The 16,375-nt window shown below is 35.4% G+C and overlaps 1 protein-coding gene across 1 annotated transcript; it reads left to right on the forward strand.

The window, feature by feature from the left end:
* The first annotated feature begins 4,096 nt into the window (after nt 1-4,096).
* LOC141481485 (zinc finger MYM-type protein 1-like) lies at nt 4,097-8,129 on the forward strand. The gene is made up of 2 exons (XM_074173108.1): nt 4,097-4,615; nt 5,024-8,129. The coding sequence occupies exon 2, from the start codon at nt 5,037-5,039 to the stop codon at nt 7,959-7,961; it is 2,925 nt and encodes a 974-aa protein (XP_074029209.1). The 5' UTR covers nt 4,097-4,615; nt 5,024-5,036; the 3' UTR covers nt 7,962-8,129.
* The last annotated feature ends 8,246 nt before the right edge of the window (nt 8,130-16,375 follow it).

A 16,375-nucleotide genomic window follows, 5' to 3' on the forward strand; every position in this document is an offset into this window, starting at 1 on the left:
CGATCAAGTCGCCCCGGAGCGCCAATTACTTTTTGGTGTTGATTTGTATTCGACGATATGATTTTTTAGTTAATTACCATTGATTCGTGTTTCATCATGATGGAACAATACAAGAATCATTATAAATTTCTTCGTATGACTCATTCAAAAATCGAAAATAAGCAGGAACAGCAAATGGCGACAGAATGAACAAAACTGCAGGATATTAAAGTGCAATGGGCTCTTTTGCAAGAAAAATATGAATCTTTACAAGACGCCAAAAAAATAACTTCGCTTCTTATTTGGAAGCGAAATGAAGAAGAACTAGAAGCAGAGATGGATTATTGTGACACATATGAAAAAAAAATTAATGTATAGAAATATGGATATGAATAATTCAAAGAAGCAATAAACGACGGAGCTTCGGTTGTGAGTAGAATATCCAATAGGATGTGCGGAATAAAAAAATTTCAATGGGGATATGAGAAATTGGTTTTCTTTCTAATATTAATTTGAGAAAATACATGATGATTCAGATTCCTCTGACAAACAGTTCCAAACAGTATGGCTAGAGAAGGTGGAGAGTTTTCCTTCCAATATTGAGAATTATCAAAATGTTATTGATAGTTTAAAACCTCTTTTTCACAGGGGGGATCTCCAGATTACAGTATATGTATGATAACTTTTGAAACCCGTTTCAAATAATGCCATATCAGTAAAGAAACTAGATATTACCACACTATATGGTGAAATTGAGACAGAATTGCGATCACTCAAAATTTTAAGCGTTATCAGTGAAAATTGTACTGCGATATTGTTTCCATTAATATAATCGTGTTAGCCGGAGGATTTTCTGAGGTTGTGGCAGCATTATGTTAGTTTATGTAGGAAATTAATATTCGAGCTATATAGTTCTTCTTTGGTGTCTGAACAAACTTTGAAAAACCGAAGTAAAAAATGAGGAAACAATTTATTTTACTGCTACCGATAAATGTTCCAAAAAATGTGAACCAAAAGTATCTTATTTAAATCTAAAGCAGCGGTCCATTAGCGAGTGGTTTGATGAACTACAAAACTGTTGAATGTATTTTTTGTGGGGAAACGTATGAGAGTCAATTTAAAAGAACAAAAATATATCCTGTAAGAAAAAGAAATACACTGACCAAATTCTTGTAGCAAATCACATATTGTTTTGAAGTGTCCAGAATTACAATTTATAAATTTAATTCCGATCAGAAACCCGAGAATCAAGTTGAAGGAAATCATCATGGGAGCAATTTCATTTCCTATTGATTCACATTGATTTTTTAAAAAGAATTCATCTACATCTACACAATCCCACAAAAAGTTGGCTGTTATGCTCAAGGCTGATTTTGTCCATATTGGTCCAATTAAGATTTCTATATGTCTTAATACTTGTCATTGCGTTAGTTGTAGAATTATTCATCAAATTTACAGATATAATGGAATGGTCTGTGATTTTCTAAACATCATGAACTGCTGAAGTTACTTCGAAATTTGTAAGTACATAATCGAGAATAGTAGAACTAGTATTGGTACATCTTGTGAAACTTCAACATTTTGCGTGAGCCATACTTACGTATATGAATAGTCTTGATCCTTCTACAGTAAAAATTATTGGAAAGAGAATTCAATTTGAAATCACCTACTAATATACTTTTTCTTTTGTCAGTGAACATATCGTCATTGAAATCACCTACTAATATACTTTTTCTTTTGTCAGTGAACATATCGTCATAGAAATTTTCGAAGTCATTTATAAATACTGCACCACTTTGCACCAATAATTTCCTTTCATAATGAGAGTTCTGTGAACAGAATAATTTATGTTACGTCATACATATTGTGGTAAATTATACCCTAAAGAAAATAACGCCGGCCGCCACTGGTAGCCATAAACTAAGTGGACGTGGCGAAGAGCGCGCTCAGTTCGACCGACATTTCGCGGATATTATTATGACTTCGATGGAATTCCGAGGAATTTTCCAGAGCCTTCGATTGCCAAATATAAGCGCCATCCACTCGCCCATCGAGACAGTTAAGTGGAAGTTACAGTGCGGTATGCGAAGCGATCTACTAAGGCGATAGACATTCGAATAATAAATTAATGGATGTTACTGCAGTTTCGTCCTATAAGGACATTTTCAAACTCACATATTAAACTATAAATGATTGATTGCATGAGCTCTTATATAACACCATTGTAGCAGTGACGGCTCGTGTATTGGAGAACAGGGGAGGCTTATAAGTCATATAGACTATATACACACAGAAAAGCCCGCCGGAAGCGCAAAAATTTTTATGTTGTTGCACGCTTTGCTTAATACTAAAGTTAGAGCATGGGCATGACAATGCGGAAAAAGTGCATGAGGAGCTATGGACTTTATTTTAGTTTGAAAACCATTTAAATGGCCGGCCATGACCGCAGCCCCATCATAGGTTTGCGCAATCAACTTTTGCCTAAAATTATAGGTGTCACATGTACGAATTGAAAAATTGAACAAATCGTCAGCTGTGCGACCAGATGAAACATCATGAAAACCCATAAAACGTTCTACCATATTACCATCTTTGACATATCTAAAAACGATTGAAAGTTGTGATGTACAGGTAATATCGGTAGTTTCATCAATTTCCCATGCAAAAAAAGAAACACTTTCAATCTCCTTGCTTATATTTTCCTTAATAATATATGCCACACTGTCTCATTTTCGATGGTTTTTGAGGTGCCCGAAAAAACGCTACCGTTTAAAAAAGTGCCAGATTGTGAATCATATTTGTCCCATAACACGAGGTAAATTTTTAAAATCGGAGTATCCTATTTTAGACCACGTTTGGTATTCGGTTTGTACGGAAAATAAAACACAGGGCCAACAAAAAAGTTTTTCTCGTTTAATGGAGCCGGTTAACCAATCGCATTTATCGTACCAACTAATATTAAATCCTCGATTTTGACGATTATCTGACGATTTAATTGAAATCAAATTTGATTGAGGCCTTCCCAGAGTTTTAATAATGTAAAATTTATTATCATAAGATAAAGACTTAAAATTATTTGTCAGCAACCAATCGACTATATCGTCAGATTTTTTAATTTCGTCCAACTCATCCATAATAAATGAATAAAAAACTTACCGAAAAGTGAAAACCTGAAAACACCTTGAAATTGAAAGAAAACACTTTAAAAACACATTAAAAATATTACCAAAAAGCACTGCTACAATATAATATTGCCTGTTTTATACACAAATAACAAATATTATCAAGAAACACTAAAACGATTTACCGGAATATTTTTTAGTCCCGGTCCGTCACGGTATCCCGTCCGAATAATTAAATAAAAAACAAACGCATTCATACACTAACAGAGACCAACTGGAGGCTAGACTCCCCTGACGCTATAATTTCTGCAACTGAAATTACAAATCGGTACGTATGTCGCTGGTTGAATCGGTCTCGTGGAGCCAGTGTTTTTTAAAGCGGTAAGAGGCTTGGCTCCCTTGCAACGTATGTCATTTATTATTTCGGGTTGATAGTTTATTCATTATTCGTTCATGGGCGGTGCGTTTGAGTTTTGTTGATGCAGGAAACAGTGTGGTACGTACTACGTAGTGAGTGATAGTGTTTTTTCGCTCATATTATGTATTTATATTAGAAATTAATAGTGAAGTAATGATACCCAAGCATTTTTAGAAAAAAATAATCATAATTATTTGTCAATATCTTTTAATTTATTGCGATGAATAGCCTCAAATTTTATGGGGAGGCTAAGCCTCCCTTGCCTCCTCTGACGAGCCGCCGCTGCACTGTAGGTAATAACAAAGGTACTTAGCTTAATTGAGTACTTGCATTTTTTATCTGTGACAATGTGTATACGCTAATTTGAAAACAGGTGAGTAAACTAGATCGATTTGATCATTTAACAGTTTGCACCCGCAATTTTTATGCCTATGAAGTTCCAAGTATTCCAAATAATTGAGTTCGCAACCCTTCCCTTAATACTCGTAGTGCAAAATTTACGTATTGTTTAGATTTGGGAACTTATGGTTGCATCCCAAGCAACGGTTTGAAAACATCGGAGCATTTTTACATAGTTTGAAGCAGGCCCGTGCTGGGCCGCCGGGACACCGGAACGTGTCCCGGTGCGCCCTTTGGCCGGATGCGCCCTTTGGCCGGACCTTTCTGGCACCCTCCGGCCCCGAACCTTACAAATTTTACATTTAGAATGCCAACATTAAATGTTTAACAGCATAATTAACACCGTTTAAGTAAACAGAAAATTTAAATAATAAATATAATTAAATTTGGATCATTATAAGACGAAGCTTATCGTCGATATTGCCGAGCGGCCGGGTTGAGTGTTGCGGCTGTAGGCTACACAGAATGAACTACGACAGCGCCCTCAGGAAGTGTGGGGAGTGGGGGCGGTACGAGAGTCCCAATTTCGTCTACCTGTTCATGCTTGTATGTTACATGTTACTCACTAGTCAGTAAACTCATGCAGTCGGCCTGATTGTAACTTGTACTTGTGTAGTATTGTATTAGTGTTTTATTTCAAGTTATTCGGTGCTGTTACTGTTCTTCCCGTGCAAGTTTCAAACCCTTAATGTTAAAGGTAAGTGTTGTTATTATTCTTATTAGTGAGTTGAGGTTTGAGGTGGAAAAAGCACATAGATATAGATAACCTAAAGCAAAATACTAGGCATAGACCTAAGCCTTTTCTGCATAGCATAGACCTAAGCCTTTTCTCACAACAGTGGCTGGTAAATTTGAGAAAAAAACAGAGTATATATAAGGGGCGTCTAAGTTGGCCAAAGCATTTACTTTTACTAATCATCTCATCAAAATATTTTATACAGATCACATTAAAATTATTATTGGTAACATACTATGTTTGTTTATCTTTTACTCGAACTGTCAAATAGCCACATGTTGTCAAAGTATGCTCTTTTAATCTTGCATTTATTTAAAACTAAATCTTGTTTTTTTAAATACATAAAGTGATCAGTTAAATTTTTTTTAGCGGGTTACAAATCATGGACAAGAAAAATAAAAGGAAAAAAAGTGGACATGAATTTCGTCAAGAAAAGAAAAACAAACTTCTACTCGAGTCTGCAATATCATGTTCAAAAATAACAGCTTTGTTTAAAAAACCAGACGGCCCATCTGAAGATGAAAATCTTGAATCACATGCACAAAACAAAACGTTTGAGGAAGCAGAATTTGTTAGCTTCAACTTGTCTTCACCATCAAGCTCATCAAATCTTGATTGTTCCAAAATGATTTATGATAATCAGTTTTCCGATCTCAGTTCTGATAGATTTCAGGGGTTCAAATTAGTTGAAAATTTACAAACTGAAGAGCAAGACCCGAATTATCTTAGTCCTCGTAAACTGGAAGCACCTTCACTTGACACAGGAAATTCGGCTCGAAGATGTTATTCTTCAGTAGAAGAATCTCAAGTACATATAATCAATTACTTCGAAAAACCAAGCGAAAGACATTTATCGGCATATCTTGATTATCATCCAATACAACCTGATGAAAGAGAGTTGCCTTTTAATGACAAAAAACCCTTATACACTGTAAAACGAAACGATGGAGAAACCTTTCAGAGACATTGGATTTCATATGACGAAAATTCAAAGAAACTGTTCTGTTTTATTTGCATCGTTTACAGCAGCAACTCCAATTCAACCTTTTGTACAGGGTTTGAAGACTGGAAACATGTCCACCAAAGAGTTAATGAACATGAAATGTCCAAAGCTCATTTTCAATCCGTCGAGGCTTTTATGGTAGCCAAACGTAAGAAAAGTACTCGTGACCTTCTTTTTTGTGATCAACTAGATAAGAGGAAACAAGAAGTCTTAGAAAGGAGACATGTGGTGAAAATTGTAATAGATGTCTTGAAGCTTATAGGAAAGCAAGGATTGGCTTTTCGTGCATCAAAGGAAGCTGCTTACTCTCTTAAAGATGACACAATCAACCATGGCAACTTCTTAGAAATTATTATGTTAATGTCCAAGTATGATCCACAGTTAGAGAAACACTTGAAAAAGGCTATTGAAGAAAGTGATACGCGCATGTCTAAGAGGTCAACAAAAAAAACAGACGTGGAACACGAAAAAAAAGGCAAAAACAAAAGGGTGGGCAGAGGAAGTGCCGTGACATTTCTAAGTAACAACACGGTAGCAAAAATAATGATCTGTATGACAAAAGAAATCAAATCTGTCGTGGCAAATGAAATCAAATCGGCCGGCAAATACTCAGTTTTGATGGACACGACGATAGACATAAGTAGCAATGATCAATGTGCAATAGTTGCCAGGTATGTTAAAGGTCATGAAGTGTGCGAGAGACTACTGGCATTAAAAAGTGTGGTTTCTACTACAGGAGAGGCATTATTTGACACTCTCTCTGGTGTATTGACAGAACTTGAAATACCTTTGAGTGATTGCGTCGCAAATGCGTTTGATGGTGCGTCTAACATGAGCGGTCAGTATAATGGTTTGACTGCACAAATGGCCAGCAAAATCCCAAATCACATTCACACGTGGTGCTACGCGCACGTTTTGAATCTCGTAATATCTGATACAGCTCAATGCCTCACTGTAACAATCTCATTTTTCAGCATAATGCAAGAGACCCAGGTTTTTTTGAAGGATTCAATTAAAAGACTGGATATGTTTAGGAAGCAAAATCCTGAGTACAAGTTGGAAGCCATTGGGGCTACCAGATGGCGAAGCCGCAGCAATGCAGCAACGAAAATATTCGGCAGAATAGACATGTGGACCTCTTCTGAAGAACAGTCTTCAAACACAGCTAAACCTAACAAACACATTTATCTGGAGTTGGTATTGGCTCTGTTCAAAATTTCACATTCAGCTGATTTCAACGCCAAAGTGAGACATGAAGCAACTGCTTTACTTAAGAAGTATCTGGATTTTGAAACAGTACTTGTTGGCATGATATTCTTGCAATTGTTCAAAATCACTACGCCACTATCGGATTACCTCCAAACAAAGAATCTGGACTACGCCCAAGCGTGGAGGAATATTGAGTCTTCTCTTAGTAGGCTAAAACACCTAAGGGAGAAGTTTGATGAGACTTTGAATGCAGCACAACGCTTTGTTTTGAAAATGACGCAGAAACTCGAAGAAAGAGCAAAGGCCGATGAAACTCTTAATGAGATTGTTATTGGCAAAGCAATAACTGAGAAAAGAAAGAAGAAAGTAAAGAAAATGGCAGGAGAACTTGCTGAAGACGACAGTGTTGGAACTTCTCCGGAAGAAGAATTCAAAATAAAGATCTTCTTCGTAATTGTAGAGAGAGCTGTCCAAACTATGGAAAGCCGTTTTGTGCAGCACAAATCGCTATACTTGGATCTGGCATGTTTTGACCCAAAAACATTCAAATCCCAAGAATCTCTTCCACCTAAAGCATTGAAGAAAATAGGAGAATTAGTTTTGAACGTTGATGAAGAAAAGCTGAAAGAAGAACTTATCTCATTCGTAAATGTATGGCCCCAGATTTCAAATGCAAGTTTGAACGCCGACTATGAGAATGAAGATGTCTCAGACGAGAAAATCGATGCGCAAGAAGAAGAAGATGATGAAGACCACGAGGTCCAGTGCAAAGAGTCGGCATCATGCAATAGCTGTATCAAGTGTGCATATAAAGTTATATTAGAATATAACATGTACTGTTTACAATACCCAGAACTTTCAAAAGTGTATAAGTTTCTTCTAACTATCCCATTGACTCAAGTCTCTTGCGAACGAGCATTTTCAAAGTTGAAACTTATCAAAACCAGATTAAGATCGTCTTTGACAAATGACAATTTAGAATCATTACTGTTGATGCAATCAGAAGCTGATATTTTGAACTCCATAGATCCAGACAGCGTTATTGACTATCTTTGCAACTCCAGCTCCGAACTTAAAAGACTTCTTCAGGTTTAGATTCAGTTTGCAAATTGACTCAAAGAAGACCTACATTTGTGAATTATATATATTTTTTTATTTCCTTAAAAATTATGTAATAAGTGGTAACTTTTTTTTAAATGTATATATTGCATGTTATATGTGAAATGTTTACCGAAAATTACACTTATTACGTTTCAACTCCTACTTTCTCTTTTAATTATTTTATTTTAGCTTAAAAGCTTAAGCTTAAACATTTCTTCAAACGATATAAGTACGACAGTTATTTTCCCATTCCGCATTGCAAATATTTAAAATTACCGTTATTCTTGAGCAAACAATAAATGGCCATTTTGTTTGACAAATACTGGTACGATTGTGTAAGTGTGATCGTTCGCTCGTACGGTGACCAGATGCCAGAATAGCAAATTGAACCCAGCGTCATGAGCGATCAACACGCTAAAAAAACAGAGGTTAGGAATGGTGGAGGGGGGGGGGTGTTGGCGCCCTTTGGCTATGGCCGTCCACCGCCCTAAGAAAGGGTCCAGCACGGGCCTGGTTTGAAGGACCTTTTATGTTCAGCATACCGTTTTGAGAAACTTCGACCACATTGTCCCACATAAACACTATTACACTCCGGACACTTAAACTTATAAACAAACTCCAGATTTCTCCAACTTGCCCACTTTATCTTTGGAATTGAAAAGGAAATCAGAGTTAGAGTTACCCATGATTGTTTGATCTGGGGGTTTATTGATCTGTAAGTGAATTTACGCCTTTGTTTTCTGACTAACTTCTGGATTGTGTCTGCGTTGAAACCATTATTATGACCTGTTTTCAAACCATTCCTTGGCATGCAACCACAAGTTCCCGAATCTAAACGATACGGAAATTTTTCACTATGCAAGAAAGGGTTGCAAACTCAATTATTTGAAATCCTTGGAAATTCATAACCATAAAAATTGCGGGTGCAACTGTTAAATGATCAAATCGATCTAGTTCAGGCTCACTTATACGGTTTAATTCTGTTCGGTGTGAATTCGATTCGTTTTCGGTAGCGCCGAAAACGAATGAAAACTCTTCACACACACTCGGTTAGCATAATTTCACGACCGAATCATCGAATACGCAATCACCCACTTTGCCCACAATGCTCACTATGGAGAAAAAACAAATTGTTGCCATGTTATTTTTCTATAGAAAAATAAAAAACGAAAAATGAATAATCGACTTCATTGGGTATACCCTATCCTCACCAAACGGGTGGAGTTTGGTGCATTTTATACCCTATTTCCGAAATTAAGAGAGCACGAAGACAAATTTTCAAATTATTTCAGGATGTCTACGACATCATTTGATGAATTGCATATGAAGTTACAGGACTATATTCAACACCAAGATACATTCTCGCTTGCCGAAAACGTGACCGAACCGAAACTAAACCGTATATGTGTGAACGACCAATTGCTTGGACCCTAATCGAAACCGAACGAAACCGATTCGTGTCGAAGGAGCTTTCAGTTCTATCAGTTGTCTATTAGGTACCGAACACACACCGTTTCACACTTGTCCGGCGGCTACCGAAAACGAATCAAATACGCACCGAACCGAATTGAACCGTATAAATAAGTGTGAAACGAGCCTTACTCACCGGTTTTCAAATTAGCGTATCCACATTGTCACAGATGAAGAAAATTCAGGTTCTCAATTAAGCTAATTACCTCTATTATTACCTACAGTGGTGTTATACAGTGTATCTGCAAAATGTGGAATAAATTCGATATTTCCAAAACCAAAGGTCGTTTTACAAAGACCTGAAACACATCGATTTTTAATTTTAATATTCTACATGTTTTAACAAAATTTCATTATACAGGATGATCCATATTAATGTGATGATGTCATCGGTATTTTTTTTAAAAGCAACACCCTGTATTTGGTGTCAGTTTTAGATAATCCGTAACGAGCTGATTCCGAAAAGGTATGATATTTGGGGTCTTACGGACAGAATTTGAAAGATGTGCGCTTAGAAAATAAATTTTATTAATATCTAATGAAAGTAGAAATTAATTAATTATAAAATAATTAATTTCTACTTCCATTAGATATCAATAAAATTTATTTTCTAAGCGCACATCTTTCAAATTCTATCTGTTAGACCCTATCCTGCGTTGAACAATACCGAATGCCCGGAAAGACTCATACAAAATATCAAATTTCTCACATATCAAAAATAGTTTGTTAATGAAAACTTCAGAATATATTCTTCGAAAGTATATCTATCGACTTGTTCAAACAGATTTGCGTGCCATACATTCCTTCGGTTCGAAAAAAAATAGTTCCTTATATTCGGAACTGAATTACTCAAGAAAGTCAAATTTCACACTTATCAAAAATAGTTTGTTGATGAAAATTTCAGAATATATTCTTCGAAAGTATACCTATTGACGTGTTCAAACAGATATGCGTACCATACGTTCCTTCGGTGCGAATAAAAATAGTTCCGTATATTCGGAACTGAATTACACAATAAAGTCAAATTTCTCACCTATCAAAAATAGTTTGTTGAAGAAAATTCCAGAATATATTCTTCGAAAGTATACCTATCGACGTGTTCAAACAGATATGCGTACCATACATTCCTTTGGTGCGAAAAAAAATAGTTCTTATATTCGGAACTGAATTACTTAAAAAAGTCAAATTTCTCACTTATCAAAAATAGTTTGTTAATGAAAATTTCAGAACATGCCAAATAATGGTAAATACAACGTTCTGTCAGGTAATATTTCAAATATTCAATGTTCTCTTCTTAATGAATAACAATCTTTCATTTTTAGAATTATCTATATATAATGACCACTCGGTTATATGCTACCTCCACCGCAAGAAGAATTATATTTTGGCCAATATGCCAAATAATGGTAAATACAACGTTCTGTTCAGGTAATATTTCAAATATTCAATGTTACATATAAAACGACCAGTCGGAATATTTTGCTGCATTATTCAATAACCGAAGTCAGTACTACTTGAAGTTGGATGTATGTACTTATGAAGTCGAAGCTCAAAACCACAGTAATTAGTCAAACATCATAACACAAGTGAAACTTCGAAAGATTCCACACGTTCTGAAATTTTCTGCAAAACTCCAGTGTGCTGTGAAACTAATTGCAATATCGAAAATTTTGGCAGAAATCAACTGCAAAACTGAAAATGTTTGCATATACATACCTAAAATTGGAAAACAGATGTCTAATGGATTTGAAAATGTAAAATATACCTATGATAAGGAATTTTGTTGACACTGATACGCTGAATAATAATCGATGGGTAGCTGTGGTCTTAATTTCTTAATAATTAGTATGATGCAATGTTGACAAAAGTATGTGAAGATCCTGCTATTTATATATCAATAAGTGATTTGTTGTTTGTTGAAATTCGTTTGAAAATACTTATTATTATTTAAATTTAAAGCTATTGCCAAGTATTTTTCTCTTTTGTTTAGAACGATTATTTTCATATTTTGTGAAAAATAGAATATATTATTCACTTCAATATGTTGATCATTTATTTAGATGATGTTACAATTTCAGTTTTTCCATCAACTATTATTATCTACCAACCTTGATTCAATATCCTTTATGTTATTAAATATACAGTCAGCCAAAAACAAAGTTAACGAGTTATCTGTTTTCCTAGAGGATTTAAATCGTCCGGATCTGATTTTGTTGACTGAACATTGGCTTGCTCATAATGAACCTTTTTACTTACCTCATTATACAGACATGTCAAGATACAGCAGAATTAAGAGCATCCATGGAGGAACCATGATTCCTCAAAATAACTCACTTAATGTAAAATTCGTTAACGTGGAGAAATTCAATGATTACTTGGAAGAAAAATCATTTGAATTTTGCTTGAAACATTCACATATATTGAACATGCATGTATTATGTGTTTATAGAACACCCACATCTGATGTAAATATTTTTATACAAAAGTTAGAACAGCTTCTCAATGTACTTCCGTTAAATGCAACTATTCTGATAGCAGGAGATTTAAATATTAATTTCGCTGACAAAAAATCTCTAACCACCCAATCTCTAAATAACCTTTTAACCTCATTCAATTTGACTACGCATATAGTCCCCTACACGAATCTCTCAGTATTCTGCCGCAATTATAGATTATTTATGTACGAATTTAGACAAACAATATATTTCTTGTGATATTACTTCAGCTGGTATGTCCGATCACGAAGCTATATTATGCTGCTGTAAAGTGAATTTTATAATAAACCGGAATAAATACAGATTCGGCAGATTATATAGTAAAAAAAATATAAAAGATTTTATAATACATGCCTGAATACCAATTGGGATATTATGAACAATGACCAGGCTTCATTCTCAAATTTTTACTATCATTTGGTGAATATTTTCAATAGTTCATTTTCGATTCAGAAATTAAAAATCAAGAACAGAAAACGTTGGATTACTCGTGGCATAAAAATTCAGCAAAAATATGCGATCGCTGCACTATATTCGGAAGTTCAGTGATAATATCTTATTTGAAAGATATTTCAGTAGATACTGCAGCATCTATGGCAGGTTGTCAGACAAGCAAAAGAAAGTTACTATAAAAATAGATTCGAACAAGCTGATAACAAATCGAAAGAAACTTGGCAAGTGATTAATGACCTAAGAGGTAAATCTAATAAAGTACATGAAGTTTTACTTTCACCAAACGTTCTTAATGAATATTACTGCTCTATTGCAGAAAAACTGACTGAAAGATTGACTACTCAGAACGTCCCAATAGAACAATTCAAAAACCCCTTTATTTCTGAAACCTGCATTCTATATGACAGTGATATTCATGAACTGAAACAGGTGATTGTTTCCATTGGAAAAAAGTCGTCATCTGGTTACGACGACATTACAGCAAACAATTTGAAAAATCTCCCAGATAACACATTACAACTCTTGACCAATATTATTAATGCATCATTTCAATCAGGAAAATTTCTGACTTCCTGAAGGTATCATTGGTAATACCACTATATAAAGGAGGAAATCAGGACGACCTCTCGCATTATCGGCCTATCTCCCTAATTCCCAGATTATGAAAACTTATAGAAAAACTAGTCAAGCTGAGGATAACTGTATTTCTGTCAAAACATAAAATCATCAATGAAGAACAGTTTGGCTTTTAAAGTGGTAAAGGCACTAATGATGCAATTTTCTCACTCGTGGAAAAAGTTTATACTGGAATCAATAGTGGCGAGGTTGCTGCTGCAGTATTTTGCGATTTCTCGAAGGCTTTCGACTGTGTGGATCACGAAATACTGCTGCGGAAGCTTCCTTATTACGGTTTCAGAGGAGTGATACTGAGCTGGTTCAACTCATATTTGTCAGGTCGTAGCCAGATGGTGGAAACAAACCACCGCTCAGAAATTGGAAAAATACATAAGGGTGTACCTCAGGGTTCAATACTAGGGCCAACATTGTTCCTTATCTACGTCAACGATTTGACAAGTATAAATATTTCAGGGAAATTCACACTATTTGCAGACGCTACTACCATTTTTTGGCAATCGGACAACGCAAACGATTTAACTAAAATCATATCCAACGATATCATGACAGTGAAAAATTGATGTGATTCAAATCGTCTTTCTCTAAATATTTCGAAAACTAATATAGTAACTTTCAGATGCGAACTTGCCAATATACCGATTGGGAGTAACATCATTGAGAACAAAAGTAGCATAAAATTTTAAGAAGTACATATCGATAGTAAACTAAAATTTGAAGAACATATTTGGTTTCTTTCTTTCAAGTGTCGAGTTCGCGATCTGTCAACCAACATGTCTTTTAAGTGTTGTAAATCCAAAGTATTAAGTTACTATGTATGCAAATTGTGCTCAGGCATCTATCATAAGAGTTGTCTGACGAAAAAAAGGACAAAATTCGATATTTGAGCGAAAATATCATCAACTGCTGTAATGACGAGGCTAGTTCAATCGTTGAACAAGTTGAAATAAGTACACTGGAAAAAACCATCTGCGATCTAACTGAGGACAGTCTGAACAAAGTAAACTACATAAAAAAACTAAAAGAAGAACATCAATCCTTTTTGCAAGAAGCTGTTAATTCTGAGTATGAACTGAATAATTTTGTTCAGCAGCAAAAAATAATCATCAAAGAACTACAAGATAAAATATTCGAACTACAACAAGAAATTAAGAGATACCAGCTACCATCAAAAAATGTATATACACAAACAACTGATAAAAAAACCACCATAAAGACATCTCTATATCAACGGATTTGTCACTTGAATATTTCAGTGGTGTAGATAGGAAAAATTTAAAGGATATAGCGGCTCAAACCAATTGTGATTTATATATTCCAAAAGAAATTTACCAATGGTCAACAAGAGAGGTTCCAAGGAAATCACAACAAATAAAAAAACAAATATTACCCTAATATCGGCTACTAACGGAAGAAAAATGGCAGTTTCTAGTGAGACAAGCTAAAGGACAGTTTTCTTCTGCAATTTTTTGTTAGCTTGACAATTAGATCAATATTATTAAAACTTGCCAAAAACTTGTTCACGAAAAAAAATTATTTTGTTGGAACTCTTTCGTACATCGAATACTTCGTCTGTAATTAAGCGCATAAAATGTAAACTGAAAATGGAAAAATGTATTAATCCTCTTTTTTATTGATAAATAGTTATTGCTTATGTAGATTTCTCGACAGAGCTGAAGTTTTTTCTGCTAACTTATTTATTGGGTCGATGTCTAGTCCACCTTGTAACAGCTTTGACGAGATCCTTCCATTTGCATCATTAGCATCTACTTCAATATATTCATTTGGGAGCTAGTGACTCTAATTTTCTCTTTCATGACTGAGAGACATCACAACATCAAATAATCCTACAGACGAATCGCTTGACGGGGAATTGAATAATGTCGATGTAGTTTTGTAGTAGTGAAAAATTTAAATTATCAAATTATACTGGCTCAAATAACGAGCCAGTATAACGACTGAACGACTGTAAAAATATATTTATTTCGACGATTCTAATGCAGAATAGGATACCAACTTTCCACCAGATGACTCCTGAAAGCAGGGGTCCCACAAGAAGCAATTCTTATTAATGAATAATAATACTTATACAAAAAATTCGTGACACTACAAGGATCGTTCGAAAGAACACAGAATTCTCTGAGGAGAATACAACAGATATAAGATACCTGCCACGAGGTGAAGAATTTTTGAGGTTTCCAGGCCATTTGGTGACGTGAGGCTGCGTTACCACCCCAAGAGCCTGTTTGCTCATTCTATCTTCGATGTTTGAACGATCAAATCCACGCCAATTTGATGGTTACACTTGAACACTGCGGCTAAAAACGCATCCAATAGTTGAACAGGGTTCTCGCGATTCAGGGATATTAGTAACAAACTGTCGCACCCCTACGAACGACAACCCTCGGAAGGCGAAACTTGTGCGAGCTAATGATTAACGAGGTCTTACCTTTTAACGTGTGATTCCTAACACGGGTTGGACAATAGCAAGTGAAAATCGATCATTCAGACTGGGGGCTTGAATCACCTACCAACACGGCAGTCAATTCAAGTTAGTGAACAAAGCACCCACGTCGAACCGCCTGGCTACCGACCGAGCCGATTGCGTATTTCAAGGTCAGGGATCATAGAGAACTTCTGGAGACTGGCATCAGCCATCGTGGTGCCCCAGAAAGATATTTTGTCAATCTTCAGGGTACGATAGGAAATAATGCTAATAATTCCGTTGTATTGCAAACGAAAGATAATGGAGGTTCGAATCTGCAGGAATCAAATTCCATTATTGTTTGACGGTATATAGGTCAATCTTGACATAGGTTTTAGGAACACCGCACTGGTCTAAATAGCCGTAGTATTGAATTCACATTACAATCATGAGATTTATTAATTTCTTATGAACCAGAAAAAAATATGAGACGCCATTCCTGAAAAAACTCTGTAACTTAGCCACAGTAACCGCCTCAATAGAATCGGCAACTGCTCCGTTTTACTAGTTAGAAGAATATAATAATAACCGCCTGAAATCTAGTTAGTTACGGGTCATGGTTTACTGAACTTCCTAAAGTTATCTGTTTCCAGCAGAGTTTGTAACCCTAATCCCCAGCACAACATCAAAATTCCAATCTGTAACTTAGCCACAGATCTATAACCTGTGACTGTAATATGTTGACATTGACATAGAGTCTGGCGACCCTCTGCACCTACTTTTCGTTTCTTTCCACCAGACATCATTTTCGTATACAAAATATAATTAGTAAGCACTCAAGATGCACACAAAGTCACAAAGCAAATTGACGGCACTAGCAGTTCGCTAGGATATCGCTCGTCGAAATTATCACCTCAATACCTCAAGTAGAA

Source organism: Leptinotarsa decemlineata, unplaced genomic scaffold (assembly GCF_025532065.1).
Source record: "Leptinotarsa decemlineata unplaced genomic scaffold, Ldec_3_MD MMD2_tig00000199_RagTag_RagTag, whole genome shotgun sequence".
Classification (NCBI taxonomy): domain Eukaryota; kingdom Metazoa; phylum Arthropoda; class Insecta; order Coleoptera; family Chrysomelidae; genus Leptinotarsa; species Leptinotarsa decemlineata.